A 25,049-nucleotide genomic window follows, 5' to 3' on the forward strand; every position below is an offset into this window, starting at 1 on the left:
GACCTGGATGAACCCTAAAGTCCTGTAGAGGCTGTCAACAGGGCCCTGTGCATCCGGCTCCACCCACCTCCTCAGGCTCCTTTTCAGCCATTCTAGGCTTCTCTCCCCAAGCTCCAGGCATGCTAGGATTCTCTTTGCTTCCTAAAATACAGACTTTCAGGCCAGAGGTCTTTCCACCGATCCTTATTCCTTTCTCCCTTCCTACCCTCTACTTCATTTTATTCTATTCATTACAAGCCAATCACTGAGTACGGCTTACATTCAAGGCAAGGAGAATTAGGGTCCACCTCTTGAAATGAGAGGTATCATGAATGCATGGACATGGCCCCAAACTGCCACACCCAGGAGGTTCCATCCCTGGCTGAACACTTTCACCAACTCAGTACCTGTGCGGGGGTAGAAATCAACTCAGATAACCAGAAGGTTGTTTCCCTTTGAACTCAGGGCCAGAAGGCCATAAAATTCTTTGGACACGTATGCTTCCTGGTACTCCTGCTGCAGCTCAATACAAAGTTCCTGTTCCCTCTTTCTGAGACAATTAATCCCAGCTTCTCCCCACTCACTTCTCTTTTCGTGCTCCTGTATCTACCTGAATCCACATCTACACCCACCTCCAGCTCAGACAGAACCGTCTCTCCACTTTTCAAACACTCAGGATCCTCCTCATCTGCTCCACCTTCTCTACCTTTTTTAATTTTTACAAATATTTTTTTGTTTGGGATCTAAACTAATGTGAGATCTTTAGTTGCGGCATTTGAACGCTTGGGTTTCCCAGGTGGTGCTGGTGGTAATGAACACGCTGCTGCTGCAGGAGACATAAGATGTGCTGGTTTGATCCCAGGGTGGGGAAGAGCCCTTGGAAAGGAGCGTGGCTACCCACTCCAGTATTCTTGCCTGGAGAATCCCATGGACAGAGGAGTCTGGCAAGCTATAGTCCATAAGATCGTAAAAAGTTGGATGTGACTGAAGCGACAACACACACACACACACACACACACACACACACACGCTAACTCTTAGTTGCTGCTTGTGGGATTTAGCTCCCTGACTAGGGAGCAAACCCAGGGCCCCTGTGTTGGGAGCTCAAAGTCTTAGCCACTGAACCACCAAGGGAGTCCCTCCTCTCCCCTCCTCTATGGATTTCTCAAAGTCCTCACTTCCCTATGTGTTTCCTTGTTTGTCATCTTTTATTGACTGCATGCTCCAGGAGGGCAGAGATTTTTATCTCTTTTGTCCACAGATTCATTCTCTACACTTAGAACAGGGGCTGGCTAATGGTGACGACTCAGTATATACTTGTTGGATGAATAGAAACCCATGGGAGGAGGGAAACTCCATCTGTTCTAACGGGAAGAAGACAAGAGCAAGGGAGAAGCAGGAGGAAAGGTGTGTGCCTTAGGTTTCTTACCCTGGGCAAGAAGGCTCATGAGGGCGGAAGGTGTCTTTTTGCTCACAACTGAGTTCCCAGCACCCAGTCCTACTGTGACACGGAACAGGTTCCACACAAGTGTGTTGATGGGCTGGGTGCCAGCTGACTGCCCAAGCCACACCTTTCTTTGTCTGTGGCAGACTTGGGCAATAGGTGCTGTCCCTGGGCCTGTCCTCTGTGTCCCTTTCACTGAACTCCTGGTGGCCCAAGCTGAGTCCTGATGTGGCCTCAGACCTGGCTGCCTGCCTGCAGCGGGCAGAGACTTGGACTTCCGGCCCTGCTCTGCCCTCCTAGGACACCCAGGTGGTCTAACCCAGTGGTGGCTGTCCCCTGGCTTTGCCCAGAGACTGTTGGGAAGGACACAGCCCCCCGACCCTGCTTGGATTGGAGGTGGATTCATCACAGAACCTGAGGGAGTTGGGGCCAGACAGTGGGACCTGGTGGCTTATAGGAGGGCTGTGGTGTTTCAGGGAGTCAGACAGTCCCACCTCAGCCACTCTCCAGGCTGACTTAGGGTAAGTTCCTTGCCATCTCTGAGCCGCTGCTTTTTCATCAGTGAAACAAGTTGTCACAGGATTGAGAAGATGGACATGTTGCAAAGTACAGAGGGTGAGAGTGGGGCTGTGGGGCCACATTGCCCGCTTCACTTATTTATAGAAATTCTCCTTTTTAAATTTATTTATCTTTAGCCGTGCTGGGTCTTCGTCGCGGTGCGCGGGCCCTTCTCATCATGCCCGGGCTCTCTAGTTGCAGCGCTCGGGCTTCTCCTTGCGGTGACTTCTCTTTGCAGAACACGGCCTCTAGGGTTCACAGGCTTCTTAGTTGTGCTGCACAGGCTTAGGTGCCCCTCGGCACGTGGGATCTTAGTTCCCTGACCGGGGATCAAACCTGTGTCCCCTGCATTGGCAGGTGGATTCTTAACCACTGGACTACCAGTGAGGTCCCCACACTGCCTGCTTTAAATCCTGACTTTGTCTTCCCTTATTAGCTGTGCAAACCTTGGGCAAATCACTTAACTTTTCTGTGCCTCAGTTTCTTCATCTATAAAATAGGCATGAGAATAGGACCTGACTCACAGGACTGTTTTGAGGGTTAAACATGTGTCTGGTAGACAGTCTGAGCTCAACATGCAATGGGCTGTGTAACTATCCTTGGAATACTATTTTTTTATTATTATTATTCTGAGCCCTGCCCTGATGGAGGTCACAGACATTGGAGCGATTACAACATAGGGTTGTACAAGACTGTGTTCCCATTGGGTCAAGGCCACTGGTGCCAAGACAAAGGAGAGACTCACTCAGATTCTTAGCTGATGCTAGAAAGTGTTTCTGGGTATGTGAGAAGGGTTTTCTGAGCAAAAGGAGACAGAGAGCATCTTACAGAAAGAGGAGCCAAAGAGGAGACAGCTAGTCTGAGGAACAAGCATATTTCAGGGAATGGGACAAGTTAGTCGGCCATAATACAAAGTGGATCATGTGGAAAGGGGGAGGCAGGCTGGATATAGATTGTGCAGGAATCCAAATGCCCGATTGGGAAGGTCTTCAGCAGAGCAGCCAGTAGAAGCGGAAGTGGGTGGAGCCAACTGGCTCACTCAGCATCTATTGCCACCTCCTCCCAGCTGCCTTCCTGGACTGCAGAGGCTGGAACAGTAAAAACCACGTGTTCCAGGCACTCCTCGCACAGTTGCAATCATGCGAGACTTACATTTGGAGCTGAGTGAAAAGGTGGCTCTCAGGCATCACTTCGGCCGCTGTGGTTCTGGCAGGTACGGTGTGGCTCTGGAACCCCTGCACCGCAGAGGCTTCCACGTCTCCAGTGCAGTTATCATCTCACTCGAACAGCTGTGAGCGCACTGCCTGTAATACGCTGCCCCAATTAGACCTAGCAGGCATCCTGCATTTATAAAAATCCCAACAAAGACTGTTGCCTCATCCTCCACAAAGCTGTTACTCTTGGGATCCCTGATTCTGCCACAACCTACCACCCCCAGGTTACCGGGCCCAAGACAGTTCACTTATCCCTCCATCACCCATTCTTCTATCCATCTATCCAACCATCCATTTGTGCATTCACTCCTTCAATACTCACTGAGCTCTTATTTTTGTACTGGGCCCTGGAGCTGGGTCTGGGAACAGGGAGACAAACCAGACATGCTGCCGACTACCTGGGTTGTCAATGACTGTGGAAACAAAACAAAACGAAACACCTGAAACTTACAGGTTTGCAACAAGAACAATCGTTTATTTCCTTACCATTTTGCAATTTGGTCAAGGCCTTGCATGAGCCTCACACGTGGTGCAGTTCTGAGGGGTCATTCTAGGAAATCGGGAGAGGCTGGGAGTACCTGGGAGTGTTCCATCAAGAAAGTGGACAGGACAGGACTTCCCTGATGGTGCAGTGGCACGATTCCAGGCTTCCAGTGCATTCTATCATGGCTGTGTGCTGAGTCACTTCAGTCGAGTCCAGTTCTTTGCGACTCTATGGACCATAGCCCGCCAGACTCCTCTGTCCGTGGGATTCTCCAGGCAAGTATACTGGAGTGGGTTGCCACACCCTCCTCCAAGGGATCTTCCTGGCCCTGGGACAGAATCTGTGCTTCTTACATCTCCTGCATTGACAGGTGGGTTCTTTACCAGTAGTGTTGCCTGGGGAGCCCAGCATCCCCTGCATGGATATATAATGTAACGACTTCCTGTTGACGGATGTGTGGGTTGTTTCTCAATTTTCTCTATTACAAACCCTACTTTAATGATGTCTGTGTGAGGCTAGGTTCCTAGAACTGGAATTCCTGGGTCATTGGCATCTGACTTTTCTGATTCATTGAAATGTTCAAAATCATTTTATAAATTATTATACAAGTACTAATAAACAGGGTAAAACACAGTAATCTCCCCTCACAACACCCCACCCCCATTCTCTTTTCTCTAGAGATGTCCATTGTTTAACATGTACCCTTCTTTAATAGATGCATATAATACATATGTATATAAATATATATACATAGCTTATTTGTGTTTACGTAAATGAGATCATGTTTATGTTTTTCTAAAAGTTACTGTTTTAAAACAATCATTTCTTAACTTATTTTGGGCTGTGCTGGGTCTTCATTGCTACACATGGTTTTCTCTAGCTGTGGCGAACGGGGGCTACTCTCCGGCTGAGGTGTGCCAGCTTCTCACTGAGCTGGCCTCTCTTATTGCAGAGCATGGGCTCTAAGGCTCAAGGGCTCCCACAGGTGTGGCCCCTGGGCTCAGGAGTTGCGGCTCCCAGGCTCTATCTAGTGCCCAGGCTCAGTAGTTGTGGCATAGGGTCGTAGTTCCTGCATTGGCAGGCAGATCCTTTACCACTGAGCCACCAGAGAAGCCCTAAAGGTTACTTTTTTAACTTCATAGAATGTCTTAGAAATTTTTCTGCACCAGGATACACAGATTTGCCTCATTCTTGTTACTTAAATATTTCAGGTTACAAAAAGAGAGAAATGTAGGCACACACACATACCCCCCGACCCAGCGCAGGAAAAGAAACACCATAAACACAGCTGAGCCATGTTGTTCTTATGTTGCCCCACTTCCGTCCTAAATTTGGTGCAGTTCTTTATACTTTCACTAGTAAGTAAATCTCTATCCATAAACAAAATGTAAGAAAGGGTGTCATATTCTGTGTGTTCTTCTGTAACTCGTTATTTTGATCAACACTTTTTAGAGATTTCTCCATGTTGAATTTGTTGTTCTGCTGCTAAGTCATGTCCAGCTCTTTGTGACCCCATGGACTGCAGCACACCAGGCTCCTCTGTCCTCCACTGTCTCCCAGAGTTGCTCAGATTCGTGCCCATTGAGTTGGTGATGGTATCTAACCATCTCATCCTCTGCCAACCCCTTCTCCTTTTGCCTTCAATCTTTCCCAGCATCAGGGTCTTTTCCAATGAGTCAGCTCTTCCCATTAGGTGGCCAAAGATTCGGAGCTTCAGCTTCAGGATCAGTGCTTCCAATAGACATCCAGGATTGATCTCCTTTAGAATTGACTGGTTTGATCTTTTTGCAGTCCAAGGGACTCTCAAAAGTCTTCTCCAGCACCACAATTCAAAAGAATCAATTCTTCAGTGCTCAGCCTTCTGTACAGACCAGCTCTCAGATCCAGACATGACTACTGGAAAAACTATAGCTTTGACTGTACAGACCTTTGTCTGCAAAGTGATGTCTCTGTTTTTCAAAATGCTGTCTAGGTTTGTCTTAGCTTTCCTTCCAAGGAGCAAGCATCTTTTCATTTCATGGCTGCGGTCACCATCTGCAGTGATTTTGGAGCAGAGTCCAAGAAGATAAAATCTTTCACTGCTTCCACTTTTTCCCCTTCTATTTGCCATGAAGTGGTGGGACTGAATGCCATGATCTTAATTTTCTGATCGTTGAGTTTTAAGCCAGCTTTTTTCACTCTCCTCTTTAACCCTCATCAAGAGGCTCTTTAGTTCCTCTTCGCTTTCTGCCATTAGAGTGGTATCTTCTGCATATCTGAAGTTGTTGACATTGCTCAATCTTGATTCCAGCTTGTGATTCATGCAGCCCAGCATTTCAAATGTTGTACTCTGCACAGAAGTTAAATAAGCAGGATGACAATATACAGCCTTGTCATATTCCTTTCCCAATTTTAAACAGTTGTTCCACGTAAGGTTCTAACTGTTGATTCCTAACCCACATACAGGTTTCTCAGGAGACAGGTAAGGAGGTCTGGGACTTCCATCTCTTTAAAATTTTTCCACAGTTTGTTGTGAACACAGTCAAAGGCTTTAGTCAATGAAGCAGAAATAGACGTTTCTCTGGAACTCCCTTGCTTTCTCCATGATCCAATGAATGTTGGCAACTTGATCTCTGTTTCCTCTGCCTCTTTGAAACCCAGCTTGTACATCTGGAAGTTCTCAGTTCATGTACTTCTGAAGCCTAGCTTGAGGATTTTGAGCCCCTCGCTAGCATGTGAAGTGAGAACAGTTGTAAGGGAGTATTCTTTGGCACCGCTCTTCTTTGGGATTGGAATGAAAATTGACCTTTTCCAGTCCTGTGGTCACTGCTGAGTTTTTCCTCTGTTCATTTTCAGTATACAAAATTCCATCACATGATTAAATTACAACTCACTTATGCATTCTCTTCTAAGAATGCCTACTTGGATGTCTCCTCTACTTATGAAGAGCCACAGTGAACGTTCTCTGTATGTGTCCTTTCTGTACACATGGGAGACTTTCTCCCATGTGAGTGAAATTGCTATGTTGAAGGGCAGATGTGTGTTTAAATCTACCAGATATTGCCAAACCACTCTGCTTTACCTTCTTCCACCAGAGTTACTTTGCTTTACGTTCTTTTTGGCCATGCGTCTCGGCATATGGGATTTTGGTTCCCACCAGGATGGAACTTGTGCCCCCAGTGGTGGAAATGTGGGGTCTTAAACACTGGATCTCTAGGGACAGAGATGTTAAGACTTTTACTTTTTGTCAACACTATGAATAAAAAATTATATCTCATTTTTATTTGCACATTCATTTCCCTAATGATTGGTGAGGTTGAGTACCTTTTCAAGTTTTGTGGATTAACTGGTTTTATTACACAGTCCAGGAATCAATACAGCATTTCATCTAACAATTAGAAAAGCACTCCAACCATTTTTCTTTCGGGTTTTCTTGTTGATTTGGAAGAGTGCTCTTCATATTCTGGACACGGATCCTTAGTCTTCTCCCAATCTGTCATGTATTGTTCCCTTTACTTATGGAATATTTTAATTTTTTTAAATGGCATAACTTTATTGAGGCTTATCTGACATATGTCATCTGCCCACTTCAAGTGCACAATTCAACAGATTTTTAGTAAATTTATCAAGTTGTACAACCATCATCATAAATCAGTTTCAGGACATTTCCATCACCTCAGTATGATTCTTCACATCAACTGTTAACCCTATTTATGGAATCTTTAGTGCATAGAAATTTTATGTTTGAATGAAGTCAAATTTATCCATATTAGTTTTCCTTTATAGTTTGTGCTTTTTGGCTCTTTTTGAAGAAATCCTTGACTACCTCATATTTCCCCATATTTTCTTCTGAAAGTTTAAAATTTTTGCTTTTTAACGTTTAAGTGAATCAATTTTCCTAGAACTGATTTTTGTATACAGTGTGAAATAGAAATCCAGTTATTTCCCACATGGATTAATCAGTTGTGTCTGGAGGAGAAATGGAGACAGTTAATACTGAGTCATCTTAGAAATATTTATTGGTCTATTCATGTTCTGTATTCTGTGTTGGGTCAATTTTACACACCTTTTCTTTTCTAGGAAATTATTCCTTTCACCTGAGTTTTCAAATGTATTGCCATAAAATTACACCTACTATATTCTTATTATTTTTAAATCTTTGCTGTGTTTATTCATTATATTGTTTATTTTTACCTTCACTTTATGTTCTTAATCAGCCTTGCCAGAGTTTTGCCTATTAGCTTATTCAAAGAGCCAGCTTTGTACTTTATTAATCTTCTCCCTTTTATTGACATCATAGAAGTATTGAGTGTTCTGCTTCACAGATATGGTATATCTCTCCATTTATTTAGATATTTAATTTCTCTTGGCAATATTTTGCACTTTTCAGTGTACAAGTCTTGCATATTTTTACACCTCCTGATCTGGGAAGTTCATCTTTCAGTGTCATATCTTTTTGCCTTTTCACACTGTTCATGGGGTTCTCAAGGCAAGAATACTGAAGTGGTTTGCCATTCCCTTCTCCAGTGGACCACATTTTTGTCAGAACTCTCCACCATGACCCATCCATCTTGAGTGGCCCTACACGGCATGGCTCATAGTTTCACTGAGTTAGACAAGGCTGTGGTCCATGTGATCGGTTTGATTAGTTTTCTGTGATTGTGGTTTTCTGTCTGTCCTCTGATGGATAAGGATAAGAGGCTTATGGAAGTTCCTGATGGGAGAGACTGACTGTGGGGGAACTGGGTCTTGTTCTGATCGGGGGACCATGCTCAGTAAATCTTTAATCCAATTTTCTGTTGATGGGTGGGGCTGTGCTCCCTCCCTATCATTTGATGTCACCACCCTAATGGCAGAAAGTGAAGAGGAACTAAAGAGCCTCTTGATGAAGGTGAAAGAGGAGAGTGGAAAAGCTGGCTTAAAACTCAACATTCAGAAAACTAAGATCATGGCATCTGGTCCCATTACTTCATGGCAAATCAATGGGGAAACAATGGAAACAGTGACAGACTTTATTTTCTTGGGCTCCAAAATCACTGCAGATGGAGACTGCAGCCATGGAATTAAAAGACGCTTACTCCTTGGAAGAAAAGCTATGACCAACCAAGACAGTGTATTAAAAAGCAGAGACATTACTTTGCTGACAAAGGTCCGTCTAGTCAGAGCTATGGTTTTTCCAGTAGTCATGTATGGATGTGAGAGTTGGACCATAAAGAAAGCTGAGTGCCGAAGAATTCATGCTTTTGAACTGTGGTGTTGGAGAGTCCCTTGGACTGCAAGGAGATCCAACCAGTCCATCCTAAAGGAAATCAGTCCTGAACATTCATTAGAAGGACTGATGCTGAAGCTGAAACTCCAATATTTTGGCCACCTGATGCAAAGAACTGACTCATTGGAAAAGATCCTGATGCTGGGAAAGATTAAAGACAGGAGGAGAAAGGGACGATAGAGGATGAGATATTTGGATGGCATCACCGATTCGATAGACATGAGTTTGAGCAGGCTCCAGGAGTTGGTGATGGACAGGGATGGTTATGAGCTGCAGCCTGGCATGCTGCAGTCCATGGGGTTGCAAAGAATCAGACACAACTGAGACTGAACTGAGCTGAAGTAGTATTTTTAAGTTTTAAATTTTCAATTGTTTACTACTAATATTTAGAAATGTAGTTTCTCTTGGATCCTGACCTTCCATCCTACACCTGCTGAACGAACTCACTTAGTTCTAGTGGCTTTCCTGCGGCTTCCTTGGTAATGATTTAGTCACTCAGTCATATCCAACTCTGTGCCTTCATGGACTATATAGCGCACCAAGTTCCTCTGAGATTTCCCAAGCAAAATTAGTGGGGTGGATTGCCATTTCCTTCTCCAGGGGATCTTCCTGATCCAGGGACTGAACCTGGGTCTCCTGCATTGCAGGTGGATTCTTTACCAACTGAGCCACCAGGGAAGCACTTAGTAGTATTATTTAGACAATAAAAACAGTTTTATTTCTTCTTTTACAATCTGTAATTTTTCCCCTTTCCTTAGTCTCCTGGCCAGGACCTCCAGCACAATGTTGAGTAGAAGTGGGAAAAACAGACATCCTTGCCTTGCTCATCTTCAGTTCAGTTCAGTTCAGTTGCTCAGTCGTGTCCGACTCTTTGAGACCCCACAAATCACAGCACTCCAGGCCTCCCTGTCCATCACCAACTCCCAGAGTTCACTCAAACTCATGTCCATTGAGTCAGTGATGCCATCCAGCCATTTCATCCTCTGTCGTCCCCTTCTCCTCCTGCCCCTAATCCCTCCCAGCATCAGGGTCTTTTCCAATGAGTCAACTCTTTGCATCAGGTGGCCAAAATATTGGAGTTTCAGCTTCAGCATCAGTCCTTCCAATGAACACCCAGGACTGATCTCCTTTAGGATGGACTGGTTGGATCTCTTTGCAGTCCAAGGGACTCTCAAGAGTCTTCTCCAACACCACAGTTCAAAAGCATCAATTCTTCAGCGCTCAGCTTTCTTTATGGTCCAACTCTCACATCCATACATGACCACTGGAAAAACCATGGCCTTGACTAGATGGACCTTTGTTGGCAAAATAATATCTCTGCTTTTCAATATGTTATCTAGGGTGGTCATAACTTTTCTTCCAAGGAGTAAGCATCTTTTAATTTCATGGCTGTAATCACCATCTGCAGTGATTTTGGAGCCAAAAATATAAAGTCTGACACTGTTTCCACTGTTTCCCCATCTATTTCCCATGAAGTGATGGGACCAGATGCCATGATCTTCGTTTCCTGAATGTTGAGCTTTAAACCAACTTTTTCACTTTCCTCTTTCACTTTCATCAAGAGGCTTTTTAGTTCCTCTTAACTTTCTGCCATAAGGGTGGTGTCATCTGCATATCTGAGGTTATTGATATTTCTCCCGGAAATCTTGATTCCAGCTTGTGCTTCTTCCAGCCCAGTGTTTCTCATGATGTACTCTGCATATAAGTTAAATAAGCAGGGTGACAATATACAGCCTTGATGTATTCCTTTTCCTATTTGGAACCAGTCTGTTGTTCTATGTCCAGTTCTAACTGTTGTTTCCTGACCTGCATATAGGTATCTCAAGAGGCAGGTCAGGTAGTCTGGTATTCCCATCTCTTTCAGAATTTTCCACAGTTTATTGTGATCCACACAGTCAAAGGCTTTGGCACAGTCAATAAAGCAGAAATAGATGTTTTTCTGGAACTCTCTTGCTTTTTCCATGATCCAGCGGATGTTGGCAATTTGATCTCTGGTTCCTCTGACTTTTCTAAAACCAGCGTGAACATCTGGAAGTTCACGGTTCATGTACAGCTGAGGCCTGGCTTGGAGAATTTTGAGCATTACTTTACTAGCGTGTGAGATGAGTGCAATTGTGCGGTAGTTTGAGCATTCTTTGGCATTGCCTATCTTTGGGATTGGAATGAAAATTGACCTTTTCCAGTCCTGTGGCCACTGCTGAGTTTTCCAAATTTGTTGGCATATAGAGTGCAACACTTTCACAGCATCATCTTTCAGGATTTGAAAGAGCTCAACTCGAATTCCATCACCTCCACTAGCTTTGTTTGTAGTGATGCTTTCTAAGGCCCACTTGACTTCACATTCCAGGGTGTCTGGCTCTAGGTGAGTGATCACACCATAGTTATTATCTTGGTCATGAAGCTCTTTTTTGTACAGGTCTTCTGTGTATTCTTGCCACCTCTTCTTAATATCTTCTGCTTCTGTTAGGTCCATACCATTTCTGTCCTTTATTGAGCCCATTTTCCAAGGATTTCTCTTGATTGAAATTTAATTCTATTGTGGTCATAGAAATACTTTATATGACTTGAATTCTTTTAAATGTATTGAGTCTTGTCTACTATCCCACAATAAATCCATCTCCCTAGAGCAGAAAGTGGCACCCCACTCCAGTATCCTTGCCTGGAAAATCCCATGGACAGAGGAGCCTGGCAGGCTACAGTCCATAGGGACAAAGACTAACACGAACGAGCAACTTAGCATACACACGCTATCAGTCTAGGTAAATGTTCTGTTTTCATTTAAGAAAAACATGTATGCTTTAACAGAACATATAAAGTGTTTTGTAAATGTTAATCAGGACAAGTTATTGATATTATTGCTCAAGTCTACTATGTCCTTGCTGATTTTCTGCCTACTTATTGTTCTGTCAATGAATGAGAAACGATTATTAAACCCTTTGACCATTATTATGGATTTGCCTATTTCTCTCAGCAGTTCAACCAGGGAAGTCTCATCAGTCGTGATACTGTTTGCTTGGAAATCTACTTCTGTTTAGTGTGGGACAAAAAGACTCAGGCCTCCACCCTTAAGCTCAGCGCCTCTAAAAATGAGAGTCAAGTTCATTGCCAATGTCAGCCCAGGGTGCTGAATGCCATTATACCGGAAGCACAAGACATCATGGGAACACACAGAAGGGGACCCCATCCAACTCAAGGAGTTAAGCAATGTTTACTGTGTTGGTAACTGAGGAGAAAGACATTCCTTGGAGAAGGAAAGGACTTTGTGGACAACATTTAAATGAAAGAAAGAGGAAGAGGGCAGATACATAACTGGGGGGAACACAGAGGCATGTGGGGTCACAGAAGCTCAAGGAGAAGACTTATAAGAATCAGAGAAATGGGGATGTCCCTGGCGGTCCAGTGATTAAGACTGGACACTTCTACTGCAGGGTGCACGGATCCCATCCCTGGAGGATCAAAGATCCCTCATGCTAAGCGGTGTAGAAGGAAGGAAGGAGAGCGCGGTTGAGTCACGACAGAACTGAAAGCTGCCCATTGGATACAGTCATTAGAAAGTCATAGATGGTCTTATAGGGGAGCCAGCTCAGTGATAGGCTACAAGTTAAACTGGTCAGGCAAACTCAGGTTAACAAGTGGTGATAAAGGTGACTGAGGCTAACAGTACGGGAATTGAGTTTGACAGACCCGGTGTCCATCCCAGGACTTGCTAAATCTCTATACCTCAATTTTCAACATATAAAATGAGAATGTATAAAATAAGAACACATAAAATGGAATGCAGGAGACATAGGAGACGCGGTTAGAACCCTGGGTCGGGAAGATCCCCTGGAAAAGGGCTTGGCAACCCACTCCAGTATTCTTGCCTGGAGAATCCCCTGGATAGAGGAGCCTGGCGGGCTACAGCCCATAGGTCGCAAAGAGTCGGACACATCTGAAGCAACTGAGCACACGGTACAAAACGAGACTAGCACCACTAGCTTATCAACTTTAGTGGTTGATGATTAAACGCGATGACGGCGGAATACGCAACGCACGGTGGGCGCATTAACTCTATTCTGTCAATGAGCAGACGAGGTTGGGTGATGACAGCCAAGATCTGGCGAGCTGTGGCTCCGGCGGCCCGACAGAACGATCTAAGAACAGCAACGCAGTAGGCTTGGGGAGGGGTGAAGGCACGCTACGGTGAAGTCACTCCCTTTGCAAAGAACACTCCCATCGCAAGGTGAACCGGAATGAAAGGTCTATCTTCTACTCAGTCCCAGGTACACCTCCCTTTCGCGGCGCAGCAAACGTTCCCCTGGGGCAGACTCAGAACACCCGCCCAAGGACTGCGCCCTCTCTACTCGCTACCCTTCAGGGTTTGGAGCTAGCCCTAGGCAACGCTACCTTCCGCCCCTAGCAACGGCTCAACTGCTTTCCTCTTCCTATAGGCCAGCAGTTTTCGTTTCTTTTTCTGATTGGTCCGCGTAACTCTATTTTGAGCAATCAGTAGCAGCCACGGGGATCTAACACACTCCCACCCAATCTGGGGGTGATCTAGGAGGGAACACGTTTTTCTTTCCTGCATCCAGTTCTCTGAGAAAGCGCCTAACTTATCAAACTGTTGTAAGTCCCCTTGGAATGAGTCTCTAAGACATTCTGTTTATTTCTCTTAGGCCCGTAATGTCTTTCCCTTGCCTACGCAGCCCCTCCGAATGGTACGGCCCGCACGACTTCCCTCCCGCCCTCCTCGCCCGCTGGCAGCTTTGAGAGCCCGAGTCCTCGTCTAAGTTAAGTCCACTCAGCGGCGGAGACGCTACCATCTGTGCTTAGTAAATGGGGAGACTCTAATCTTCTCCGGGTGCCCCTCTGGCGCTCAGACCACCTCTCGCCTCTCTCATCTGTTGCGCGAACAGTAGGCGCGAACCCCACACGGGTGGTGGCACTGCCGTTCCCGGTGCCACCGGCAGCGCGGGCACGGGAACGGGGCGCGTGGTACGACCCACGCCCCGCCCCGCCCCGCCGGAAGTGAGGTGTCTCACCCTCCAAGTTCCGGCTCGCAGGGGGTGGGGAGTGTTGTTAACCGGAGCCGCCTCCGCAGTCGCGGGCATTGAGCGGGCTCGCGGTGCTGGGCTCCTGGTGAGTGGGCCGGGGTCGGGCCGGGGTTGTGGTTGGAGTCGGGACCTGGGCGTTCCCCTTCGAGGCCTCCGGGGTTGATGCGCCCCCTCAGCCCCGCCGCCCGCTGTCGGCCTGTCAGCTGGCGGTAGACTGGCGCCCGCGCGGCCGCTGTCCCGGAGGCCCGGCCCCGCCTGCGACGCTCGCAGCTCCCGGCGCTTACAGGTGCGCGGCGGTGGGGGCGACCCGGCTCCCTATCCGTCCCGCTCCTGCATCCTGACGGTCGGCCGTTTCTCCGGTGCCCCGAGTTGACAATGCCCCAGGGGGTGGGGGGCGCCAGGGTTCCAGGCTGACGTACCCCGCCCCGCTTCCGCGGGGCGCGCGTCAGAGCTGCCCACCCTGACCGAGCTGTCACTGGCGCTGCCCCTGCCCGGCTGCGCCCCCCAGCGCCTTGCCTTCTCCCAGACCAGGCGGCCTGTTCCCGCTTCTGGAGGTTTCTGCATCCCACCCCATCAAAGTCACTTTTAGGGGCAAAGGGAGCAGGTCCCTCCTCCGACTTTGCCGCCTTTCCTCATTCTTCCCTAGAGGCGGCGGTCTGGCAGGCAGCGTGGAAAGAGCCCTAGATTTGAAACAGGACTAACCCAGGCTCCAGGCCTTGCGTCAGTGTGATCACTTAAGCCCTTTGAGTCTTAGCCTTCTAATTTGTAAGATAGAGAAGCATATGTTATTCTTGACGCCATGATGGTGAGGATGAAGTGAGGTTTTCTTTCCTTTCTCCTGTTTATTAACACTGCGTCTCAGGCACGGTGCTAAGCTTGTACGGTATGGGCATCAACAATTCTTTATTTTCCCCTTGCAGGTCCTCAGGCCAGGGCAATGTTCCGAACTGCTGTGATGATGGCGGCCAGCCTGGCGCTGACCGGGGCCGTAGTGGCTCATGCCTACTACCTCAAGCACCAGTTCTACCCCACGGTGGTGTACCTGACCAAGTCCAGTCCCAGCATGGCAGTGAGTTCAGGGCTCAGGGAGGGAGGAACTCCCTGGGAGGCAAGGAGGAGTCTGCTTCAGACAGGGGTGGGGCTAAAGGTCAGGTAGGTAGGACAAAAGTGAAGTAGCTGCCAGACCTAATTTGGAACCAGTTGTGATGGGGATGTGGAGAGGTTCTTGAATGATGAGCCCCGGACAGAACAAGGCAGAAAGTGACCTCAAAACACAGCCTGTCTTCACTCCTAGGTCCTGTATATCCAGGCCTTTGTCCTTGTCTTCCTCTTGGGCAAGGTGATGGGCAAGGTGTTTTTCGGACAGCTGAGGGCAGCAGAGATGGAGGTAAGATGTTCATGGCTCCGAAGGTGAGGGGCAGGGAGCTGGGCAAACAGAATGTCTGAGTTCCATATCCTTCCTTGTTCAACCTCCAGCACCTTCTGGAACGTTCCTGGTATGCTGTCACTGAGACTTGTCTGGCCTTCACCGTCTTTCGGGACGACTTCAGCCCCCGCTTTGTTGCTCTCTTTACTCTCCTTCTCTTCCTCAAGTGTTTTCACTGGCTGGCTGAGGACCGTGTGGACTTTGTGAGTTGGGTCAGGGGATTCTCTGGAGCAGAATGGCTGGAGGGCAGACTCATGGAGTGAGGGCTGGGTTGGGGGTGTGGGGTGAGCCCCAGACTTCCTGACAGGCCCCCTTTCTGCTCTGCCTCAGATGGAACGCAGCCCCAATATCTCCTGGCTCTTTCACTGCCGCATTGTCTGTGAGTGAGATCCACGGGAGTGGAGAGGAGGGAGCTGGAGGGAGAAGAGGCACCATGAAGGACTGGAACATGAAAAGTCATTAACCATGGAGCATGCCATAGAGCATAGGCTGCCCACTCCACCCACAGCTGTACAGGAAAGATAATTTAGGAAGTTAATTTGCATCATCTCTGCCCTGTTCCACTCCAGGGCTTCTCAACTGCCTGGCCCCTTATTAGCTCTTTGCCTCCTCACCTGGAGCTTGGGCCACCCTTAGGCAGAACCAGAAATCCCAGCGGGCTGGGTTTGGTGGAGTGTGCCCACCTGACTAGATGGCTGGGGCCATGGTGGGCTTGAGGGTGGGAGCTGTCTTGGAGCAGAAAGTGGCTGTCAGGCCCTGGGCTGATCCCACCAACCTCCCATTATGTCCCATTACCAACAGCCCTTATGTTCCTCCTGGGTATCCTGGACTTCCTCTTCGTCAGCCATGCCTATCACAGCATCCTGACCCGAGGGGCCTCTGTGCAGCTGGTGTTTGGCTTTGAGGTAAAACTGGCTTGGGAGGTTGGGAGGACAAGCCTGAGGTGGCACTGCACGTGCCTTGAATCACTTCACAGACCTTTACTGAGCACCTGCTCTGTGGCCAGCCCGTGTGGCCACCAAGGAGCAGCTGTCAGTCAGTCCCAGCCCTGCCCACTACACACTCCTAGAAGAGTGGGCAAAGCCTAGAAAGGCATGTGTGGAGGAGCCCTGACCTGTTGCTCAGGGAAGGCTTCCTGGAAGTTGATGCCAGAGGAGTTGGCTGTTAATGGACAGGAGGAATTAGCTGGATGGACAGCTGGGGAGGCGTGTCTGGTGATGATGGTTCATCTTTGTTGAGTGCTTTCTGTATGCCGGGCCCTGTGCTGAGCACGACCTGCATCTGTTTTAATCAGCAAAGCAACACTGTTACACAGGAGCAGTTAATTCTGTCATTGACAGACATGCAGACTGAAGTTCAGAGTGGTCTAATGAGTTGCTGAAAGTCACGTCAGCTAGTGAGTGGAGAAGCGAGGAGGACCCTGGTGGCATCCAGGCCTGTGCTTGTACTGTGGCACTCTGCCGCGCACAGGCCTGGGGATAGCAGAGTTGGGCTGGAGCAAGGGGGCTGCATTCTTATGTTCCCTGCCCCTCCTACCCCCCAGTATGCCATCCTGATGACCATGGTGCTCACCATCTTCATCAAGTATGTGCTACACTCCGTGGACCTCCAGAGCGAAAATCCGTGGGACAACAAGGCTGTGTACATGCTCTACACCGAGCTGTTCACAGGTGAGGAGCCTGGACCTTCCCAACCTGTACCGGTGTCCCCAGCCCTGCCTACCAAGTCCTGTGACCTGCCACTCTCTGTCCCCCTGACGCCCAGGCTTCATCAAGGTCCTGCTGTACATGGCTTTCATGACCATCATGATCAAGGTGCATACGTTCCCTCTCTTCGCCATCCGGCCGATGTACCTGGCCATGAGGTGAGTCTAGCTGGCCCTGCCACACCGTCGACCCCTCCCCGTCTCCCTCCTCTACTGAAACTGTCCTTTCAGGCAGTTCAAGAAAGCTGTGACTGACGCCATCATGTCTCGCCGAGCTATCCGCAACATGAACACACTGTAAGTGGGCCTGTCCCAGCTGTTCGCCCAAGCTCTGCCCCAGGTGCCCCGCCTCCAGCTCTGGTCTTGACGTGCCCTTGGCCTGTTCTGACCAGGTATCCAGACGCCACTCCAGAGGAACTGCAGGCGATGGACAATGTCTGCATTATCTGCCGAGAAGAGATGGTGACTGGTGCCAAGAGACTGCCCTGCAACCACATTTTCCATACCAGGTGGGAGAGGCCCAGAGGAGCCTGGGCATCAGGGGTGGCTCTGGGAGGCAGAACCCCAGGGACCTGCCAACCACTGCCTGGTCTTGACCCCCAGCTGCCTGCGCTCCTGGTTCCAGCGGCAGCAGACCTGCCCCACCTGCCGTATGGACGTCCTTCGGGCATCGTTGCCGACCCAGTCACCGCCGCCCCCTGAGCCTGCAGATCAGGGGCCACCACCTGCCCCCCACGCCCCACCACTCCTGCCCCAGCCCCCCAACTGTGAGTGGCCCCTTCATCTGGCCATCCCACACTGTTGGGTACTTGCCCTGGACTGGGAATGGGAAATCTTGAGGTGAAAGAGTCCCTGCCCTCTAGACAGGGTGGGGGGGCCACAAGGGCTGGTCACAGGAAGAGACATAGATGACTGCCGTCACAAGTGATCTGTGCTGAGCTCAGAGAGGGCCTGTGGGGACAGAGGACATCCAGACCCCCTGCCTGCATCCTGGATCTGTCTCAGTTTGGACCTTTTCTCACCACCGGTCTTCTCTCTGCAGTCCCCCAGGGCCTCCTGCCTCCCTTCCCTCCAGGCATGTTCCCGCTGTGGCCCCCCATGGGCCCCTTCCCGCCTGTCCCACCTCCCCCCGGCTCAGGAGAGGCTGTGGCCCCTCCGTCCACCAGTGCAGGTGAGCCCTTTGGAACCACATCAGCCAGGGGATGGAAGCAAGGGAAGCAGAGGCCCGTCGACACTTACTGACTTCCTGTTCTTGCTCTTCAGCTGCCGTTTCTCGGCCCAATGGAGCAGCCACAACCACAGCCGCTACTGCCGCCTCTGCCTCAGCACCTGGCCCTGCCTCCTCCCCGGAGGCCAGCCCTGCCCCCGGCTTCCCCTTCCCCCCTCCCTGGATGGGCATGCCGCTGCCTCCGCCCTTTGGTAAGTGGGGCCTCTCCAGGGGTGGTTTGGGGAGGTGGGGGGTGTCAGGCCCAGGCTGAGCCTCTCTCTCTCTCCCTTCAGCCTTCCCCCCCATGCCTGTGCCTCCTGCAGGCTTTGCTGGGCTGACCCCAGAGGAGCTGCGGGCTCTGGAAGGCCATGAGCGACAGCACCTGGAGGCCCGGCTACAGAGCCTGCGCAACATCCACACGCTGCTGGATGCCGCCATGCTACAGATCAACCAGTACCTCACCGTGCTCGCCTCCCTGGGGTACGTCTACACCTGGGGCCAGGGCGGGCAGCGGGGGTGTAGAGCTGCCGAGAGCAGGCCCCCAGCGATGGTTTTTGGCCCTTTTCTCCTGCCACCCGTTGATTCGTGCATCCTACCTGTAGGCACACCCAAAGTGTCAGGGTTCTCAGTGTCTTTTTATCCTGCCCCTGCACAAGGCCTGTCTGGATCTGCGGAGGAGTGGGGTTTATCAAAGAGCTGACCTGAATCTTGTCCCTTTATACTTTCCTAAAGTCAGATTACTCATAATTCCTGGTACTTCAGTTTTATCGTGTACACCCTCTTGACACAGGGTGGCACTTTGGGAATCACGGCCCTTGATCTGAGACAGCAGATAAAGTCACCTGGAGCTAGCCTGGCCCAAGTTCAAGTCCCAATCCTATCACTCACTCACTTTGTGACCTTCGTTACCTTATTTGAATAGAGGTGTTCTAATTCCTATTCGCAGGGAACGTGTACAAAGTGCTTGGTACCCAGCAATGTCAGTACAGACTTGGAGGGGAGCTTGAGTCTGAGACTCGTGTGCTTTGTGGGTTACTCAGTGGACTGTCTTAGTTGGTCTGGAAGGTGCCTGGCACCTTAGATGGGGACTCAGCAGTGTAACTGAACGCGGCCCGCAGTCCCTGCCTGTACGTGGTTTACGGTCTGTGGTACAGAATTTCAAGGAGTCACGCAACACGTGTTCACTGGCGTCCACTGGTGACGTCGGTGCTGGCCTTCACCCTGCGAGGTGCACCGAGTGCAGAGTCTGTCCAGTCAGGCCAGGACGCCACGCCCTCCTCTCATCCCTTCTCTTCCTAGGCCCCCCCGGCCTGCCACCGCAGCTAACCCCACTGAGGAGACTGCCCCTAGCGCTGTTGCTGCCACCTCTTCCACCAGCATCCCCAGCTCTGAGGCCACCACCCCATCCCCGGGAGCCTCCCCACCAGCCCCTGAACCCGAGAAGCCTTCAGGTAGTTGCGGTCAGCCCCCAGGGAATGGGCCAGAGGCCTTGTCTGGGTTCCACTCCTGGACCTCTCTGTCCCCAGCTCCTGAGTCAGCGGGCACCGAGGAGCTGCCTGAAGATGGGGAGCCTGATGCAGCGGAGCTGCGCCGCCGCCGCCTACAAAAGCTGGAGTCCCCTGTTGCCCACTGACAACGCCCCAGTCTTGACCTGCCCCCTCTCGAGCAGCCCTCGCTGGGACACGTCCTGCCACCAAGTGCCAGCTCCCTCCCTCCCTGCACCAGGGAGCAGTAAGCCCAGCTCTGAGGCGGAGGAGGTGGCACCCTAGACCAAGTGCAAAGCGGCTGGAGGCCCCAGCTGACCCCAGCCCTTGCAGTCCCCTGGCAGCCATGGGGATTTGGGGTCACTTCCAGGCTTCTTCTCCAACCTTTCAGCCCTGTATTCTGCTGGGCCCATCAAGACAGAAAGGTGCAGCATCTGAGACGCCCTCTGACCCCCCAGTGCCCTTCTGGGAGAAGGGGCAGCCCCTCTGAGTCCCGCTTGTGCGTGGAGTCACGCTGCAGTGCCGAACAGTATTAGCTCCCGTTCCCGAGTGTGGACTCAAGGGGCTGGAGGCAGGCCAGGAACTTGCTCCTGGGCCCGCCCACCAAGACTGGTACCTAACCTCTTTTCCTACCTAAACTCTCCGGAAGCTCTTTGCGGTGGTCTGCTGTGCCCTTTGTGCCCTGTGGCACTTCCATGTCTTACTGGCAACCACACAACTCAGGGAAAGGAGTATCTGGGGGTGGAGGGGCAGGCGACAGCACCGAGGGGCCCTGCTCTGCCCCTCCCCCCCGGGCCCTTTTCTCCCTGTAGTTTAAGGTGAGACTCTGGTCTCACTCAGCAGGCACCGGGCAGCCTCACTCTAGGCTGAGAGCTCGTGTGTCTGATTCTGAACCACTGCAAGCCTCAGAACCTACGGAAAGGCCACTTCTTAACTTGCAGAATTTTTCTTGAGTTTAGAAGAATGGGAGTTATTTCCTTGCTGTCTTCTGGCTTACATTTTGAATTGGAATGCCTGACCCCCAGGAAAGGGAAGCAGGAGTGCTGAGTTCCTCATCTTTCCAGTTTAGAAAAGGCTCTGGGCCAGGTAGGGCCCACAGGAGCCAAGGCCTTGCCTGCCCCTGTCTTTTTCCCCTTGGTTTTATGTTACAAGAGTTGCTGGAGACAGTTTCAGATGATTATTTAATTTGTAAATATTGTACAAATTTTAATAGCTTAAATTGTATATACAGCCAAATAAAAACTTGCATTAATGACTGGTGGAACTGGTGTGATAGGATTGGTGTGCCACACTCCCTTTTTCTAAACTCAGGTTGTAGACTTAAGAGTGGCCTGGAATCTGCGGGTTTATTTATACAAAGCAGTACTGTCCCTGGGCAGTGTTGAATTATTAAGGTCTTCGGAAGATAAACCCATTTTACATATGAAAAAACTGAACCCCAGAGAGGGTAACTACCTTGCCTGAGGTCAGAGCAAGTAGGGGAGCCATGCTTTGAACCCTGTCTTGAGGCAGCCTGATGCCGAGGTGGGGGTGGATCTCAGGTCTCCTGCCTTTAGGACTCCCAAGGTGAGGCAAGTGTGAAGGTTCCTTGGCTGGGGCAGGATAGGACGATAGGGACAAAAGGTCAGTATCTTCCTGCCTGAGTATTGTCCAGCCTTGATACCAGGTCAGCAACCTGGGAGGGATGGCCGTGGGCTGCGCCAGGAACTCTCAGGGAGCCCTGCAGGCCAGCTAATCACTTAGATTCCTGGAACTAGAAACCCAGTCAGGTCCAACTCTAATACAGAATGAGAAGGAGGCCACTTTTTACCTCTCCATGGGTAAAAGGAATGAGCCCAGGGTCTGACGTGCATGGCACTTGGAAATGAAGACCTCCAGGATCTGTGTCTAAGTCATCCTGGGTTCTCTAGCCTCTACCAAGCCAGATCTGACCTAGAAGAAGGGCTCAAGGATTTTTTGCAGCAGTGAAGGTCTGTGGGCCAAGGAAGAAATGTGCCCAATGGGTGTGCCCTGGGCTACCCTCCGGTCAACCAGGCTGGGCTATTGCTTTCGAGAGAGGGGCAGTTAACCACCTCTAAAGCTTGAGTAGCTCAAGTCAAGGAGCTCCAATGAAGGGAGAGCAGGATCACGCCAAAGTGGGGCAGGGAGGCAATTAACACTCCCCTCAAGCTTGGCTGTTTCTGGTGTGTCTCCAATGTTAGACAGCCCTCCCCCAGTGCTGGCACCCATACCGAGTCCCATTTCCTCCTTTATGCATGCAAGGCCTGCTCCAAAAGCCCTCAGCCCTGGTCTCTGTACCCCCTCTTTCCTTGTTGCTCCAACAGCCTCCCTCCTCCTGGGATCCCCAGGACTGCAGTCTGAGGGGCACACTATCACGGAGGCTGCTCAGCTGGGCATCAGAAGCCCTTCTCCAGGAGCCAGGCTTTGAGCTGCTGATCAAAGTAGCCCTTGATCCGAAGGGTACCGGTCACCTCATTGACCTGGGTGATAGGTGTCTTCCCCAGCAGTGGGCTCAGAAAATCTTCCACATCCTTTTGCAGGGCCTAGGGGAAGATGACGGATCAGGCCTGGTCAGGAGACCCTTCCCTCCAGAGGCTCCTGTCCCTTCAGCCCTGAAAGGTCAGAATTGGACCCTGACCTACCCACCCACTTACCCAAATGTCCCCCTCCACCTTCCGGATCACAGTCATCTGACGGTTTCCATGCGTGATGTCCCTGTAGACTGGGATGTTGTGCATCCGAGAGCGCCGCACGAAGTAGGGCAGGTTGGGTGGGGGGTCTGTGACAGAGAGGGACAGGGATAAGTCAAATGTCCTCAGACTTCCTCTCACCTCGCCTTTCTCCCCCATGTGTAGAGGGTCAGTGAACACAAGGGCAAAGCCACCTCCAGGCTTCAGATCAGGAGACCCGCTTTTTCCGTAAGTTTGGTGCCAGGACCAGCTTGTTCATGCTGGTACCTCAAGGCCCAGCACAGGCCCAGCACCAGCAGGTGCTGAAGAAGAAATGAAGTCGGGGCTATGCCTCCCTGGATCTTTGGGTCCCCCTCTGGAGCCAATCGTTGCCCTTCTCCACTAGGTCAGGGAGGCTAAATTCAATCTGGCACAAAGGGATGGCCATTTACAAGAACTGAATACCTAGCACAGACCGAGCTCTGCACAATCCACTTTAATGTGCTGAGCAGATGATCTCTATTTTGCTGAAACTAAGGTTGGGAGAAGCTAAGCAACTAGATAATACTGGAAATGCACGGCAAAACCAAACCTGGACACAGAGCTGCCCAACTCCCAAGCCATGTCTCAATTATGGCCGGGGTGGAAGTTTTTGGATCATCTCTCTATGCTTCACTTTTCCCACATGAGAAGACCTCACCCCAATAGTGTGAATGGATGGGTCCTACTAAAACAGGTATCCAATCCCCAGCTCTTCGTTGAACCTAAGATGCTAGCTCTAAGTGATCTCAATGTAGCCCTCTGGGGAGTTGAGAGCCTGGGCCAGGGCAGAGAGACCACTAGGGAGGGAGATGTTTCCCTGCAGCCTTCAAGCTATCCCCATCACCCAGCTCACCTCTAGGGGGCTGCCAACCACAAGGAGTGGGATAATGTTCGTGCTTTGGGGGCTTTGGGATGCTGGTGGGGGGTAACAGGCGCTCCACAAAACGGTATTCATCCACAGACTCCAGGAAGCGGGGGTAATCAGGAGTCCCCTGGGTCTGGCTCTGAGACAAAAAAAAAAAATCCATCAGCTGGCAGAACTTCAGTTAAGTAGAAAAAGGAAACATTACAGGCAAAAAGAATAGCATAAATAAAAGGCTGGAGTTTAACTTGTATAAGTAAAAGGCCGCTCACTGCGCTGCCACCCCTTTCCTGGGGTCAGGAGGTAGGAAAGCACCAGACTTGAGTTTGCCAGGCTGCAGGGTACAAGTCTGAGGGTACAGGGTTACCCTCAGGGTACAAGGCTGAGGATATGATGGTTAGCGCCATGGACTCAATAGACAAACTCCGGGAGATAGTGAAGGACGGGCACAGCAAAGCCTGGTGTGCGCTGCAGTCCACGGGGGACACGACTTAGTGACTGAACAACAAAGGGTACCAGTCAGGAACTCAGAAGGGCCTGCCTCTCAGGATTTTTGTGGGACTCAAATGAGAAGTGTGTGTATACCTCTGGAAAGACGAGTAACCCTAGGTCTGACCAATCCGGCATTTTTCAATATTTTAGTTTCCTCTGAAGATTCTACTGAAATATTCTACCTCTGGGTTAGGGACTGGGTTAGCAATCGTGATAATTTCCCACTCACTCTCATCTGAAGTGACCTTCCCTCACCTGGAACATTTCACGCTCAAATTCATATGGACATAACCAAACACTAAGTGCTTATGGGTACTGTTTTCACTTAATTCTTTTAATTCGACATGTTAGGGGTTTTACTACCTCCTTTGTACATCCAAGACAGATAAAGACATTAGCAAACAATATACCTAAGGTCACATTACAGTCTGTCCTTCCATACTTCTCCCAACAGAAAGCCCAGGTTCCCAGGGTTACAATGAGAATGAAAAGATGAAGCGGCCTATATATCTTGAGTCTTAGGTTCCCAAAAGCGTCGCCAATGATGTGGGGCCAATCCTCACCCTTTGGAACGGCTTCTTCAAAAAAAAAAAAAAAAAGGAGGCAGCCAAAAAAAGAAAAAACTAGAGAGCGAGTTGTGCTGATTAACTCAAGTTGTCCTGTTAATTAACTCAAGTTGTCCTCCAATCATATTTCAATTCTGTTAATTAACTCAAGTTGTCCTCCAATCATATTTCACCTGTTAATTTAATTAACTCAAGTTGTCCTCCAATCATATTTCAATCCTGTTAATTTAATTAACTCAAGTTGTCCTCCGATCATATTTCAAGCCCCACGTTCGGAAACGCGCTCCAGGCCCTGCAACCTTCTCTGTCAATCTTGTATCTGAGCTCCAGAAAAGTGCCCCCTAGGGAAGGCGCAGTTTTTAGATTATAAGGCACACAGTGAGCCTCACACCTAGCCCTCTGCCCCCAGCTCCAGGATCAGCTCTCTCACCAGTCGCCGTAATCCGCAGCCCGGCGGGACACCGGTTCTCCAGCCCCGCAGCACAAACCAAAACGTAGCCGCCGCCATCTTGAACTGTCCCCCAACCAGCTTTCTGCGCGCGCAATCAGCCTGGTCCCGCCCCTTTCTGTTCGCCCCGCCCAGGACCGAGAAGGCGCCTGCGCAATCATAAAGAGGCGGAGCCAGAACGGCTTCGG

General features: G+C 50.0%; 2 protein-coding genes across 7 annotated transcripts; one reads left to right on the plus strand and one right to left on the minus strand.

Moving 5' to 3' along the window:
• The first annotated feature begins 13,024 nt into the window (after positions 1–13,024).
• Positions 13,025–21,037, plus strand: SYVN1 (synoviolin 1). 5 transcript variants are annotated; one of them, XM_027531219.1, is made up of 17 exons: positions 13,025–13,189; positions 13,613–13,697; positions 14,881–15,029; positions 15,255–15,347; positions 15,437–15,589; positions 15,717–15,765; positions 16,188–16,291; positions 16,930–17,056; positions 17,151–17,250; positions 17,323–17,388; positions 17,484–17,600; positions 17,695–17,858; positions 18,134–18,262; positions 18,355–18,510; positions 18,592–18,778; positions 19,598–19,749; positions 19,825–21,037. In XM_027531219.1, exons 3-17 carry the CDS (start codon positions 14,898–14,900, stop codon positions 19,929–19,931), a joined length of 1,836 nt encoding a protein of 611 aa, XP_027387020.1. In that variant the 5' UTR covers positions 13,025–13,189; positions 13,613–13,697; positions 14,881–14,897; the 3' UTR covers positions 19,932–21,037. The 5 variants fall into 5 exon arrangements, with proteins under 5 accessions (XP_027387020.1, XP_027387019.1, XP_027387018.1 ...); XM_027531218.1 differs by lacking the exon at positions 13,025–13,189 and having other exon boundaries at positions 13,608–13,697; XM_027531217.1 differs by lacking the exons at positions 13,025–13,189; positions 13,613–13,697 and adding an exon at positions 13,936–14,045.
• On the minus strand, positions 20,945–24,983 carry MRPL49 (mitochondrial ribosomal protein L49). Of its 2 annotated transcripts, none has more exons than XM_027531223.1 (4): positions 24,844–24,983; positions 23,347–23,491; positions 22,437–22,561; positions 20,945–22,325 (listed from the first exon to the last, which is right to left on the minus strand). In XM_027531223.1, exons 1-4 carry the CDS (start codon positions 24,919–24,921, stop codon positions 22,179–22,181), a joined length of 495 nt encoding a protein of 164 aa, XP_027387024.1. In that variant the 5' UTR covers positions 24,922–24,983; the 3' UTR covers positions 20,945–22,178. The 2 variants fall into 2 exon arrangements, with proteins under 2 accessions (XP_027387024.1, XP_027387023.1); XM_027531222.1 differs by having other exon boundaries at positions 23,347–23,497; positions 24,844–24,952.
• Between the last annotated feature and the right edge of the window lie 66 nt (positions 24,984–25,049).

Source organism: Bos indicus x Bos taurus, chromosome 29, assembly GCF_003369695.1.
Source record: "Bos indicus x Bos taurus breed Angus x Brahman F1 hybrid chromosome 29, Bos_hybrid_MaternalHap_v2.0, whole genome shotgun sequence".
In the NCBI taxonomy this organism is placed as follows: domain Eukaryota; kingdom Metazoa; phylum Chordata; class Mammalia; order Artiodactyla; family Bovidae; genus Bos; species Bos indicus x Bos taurus.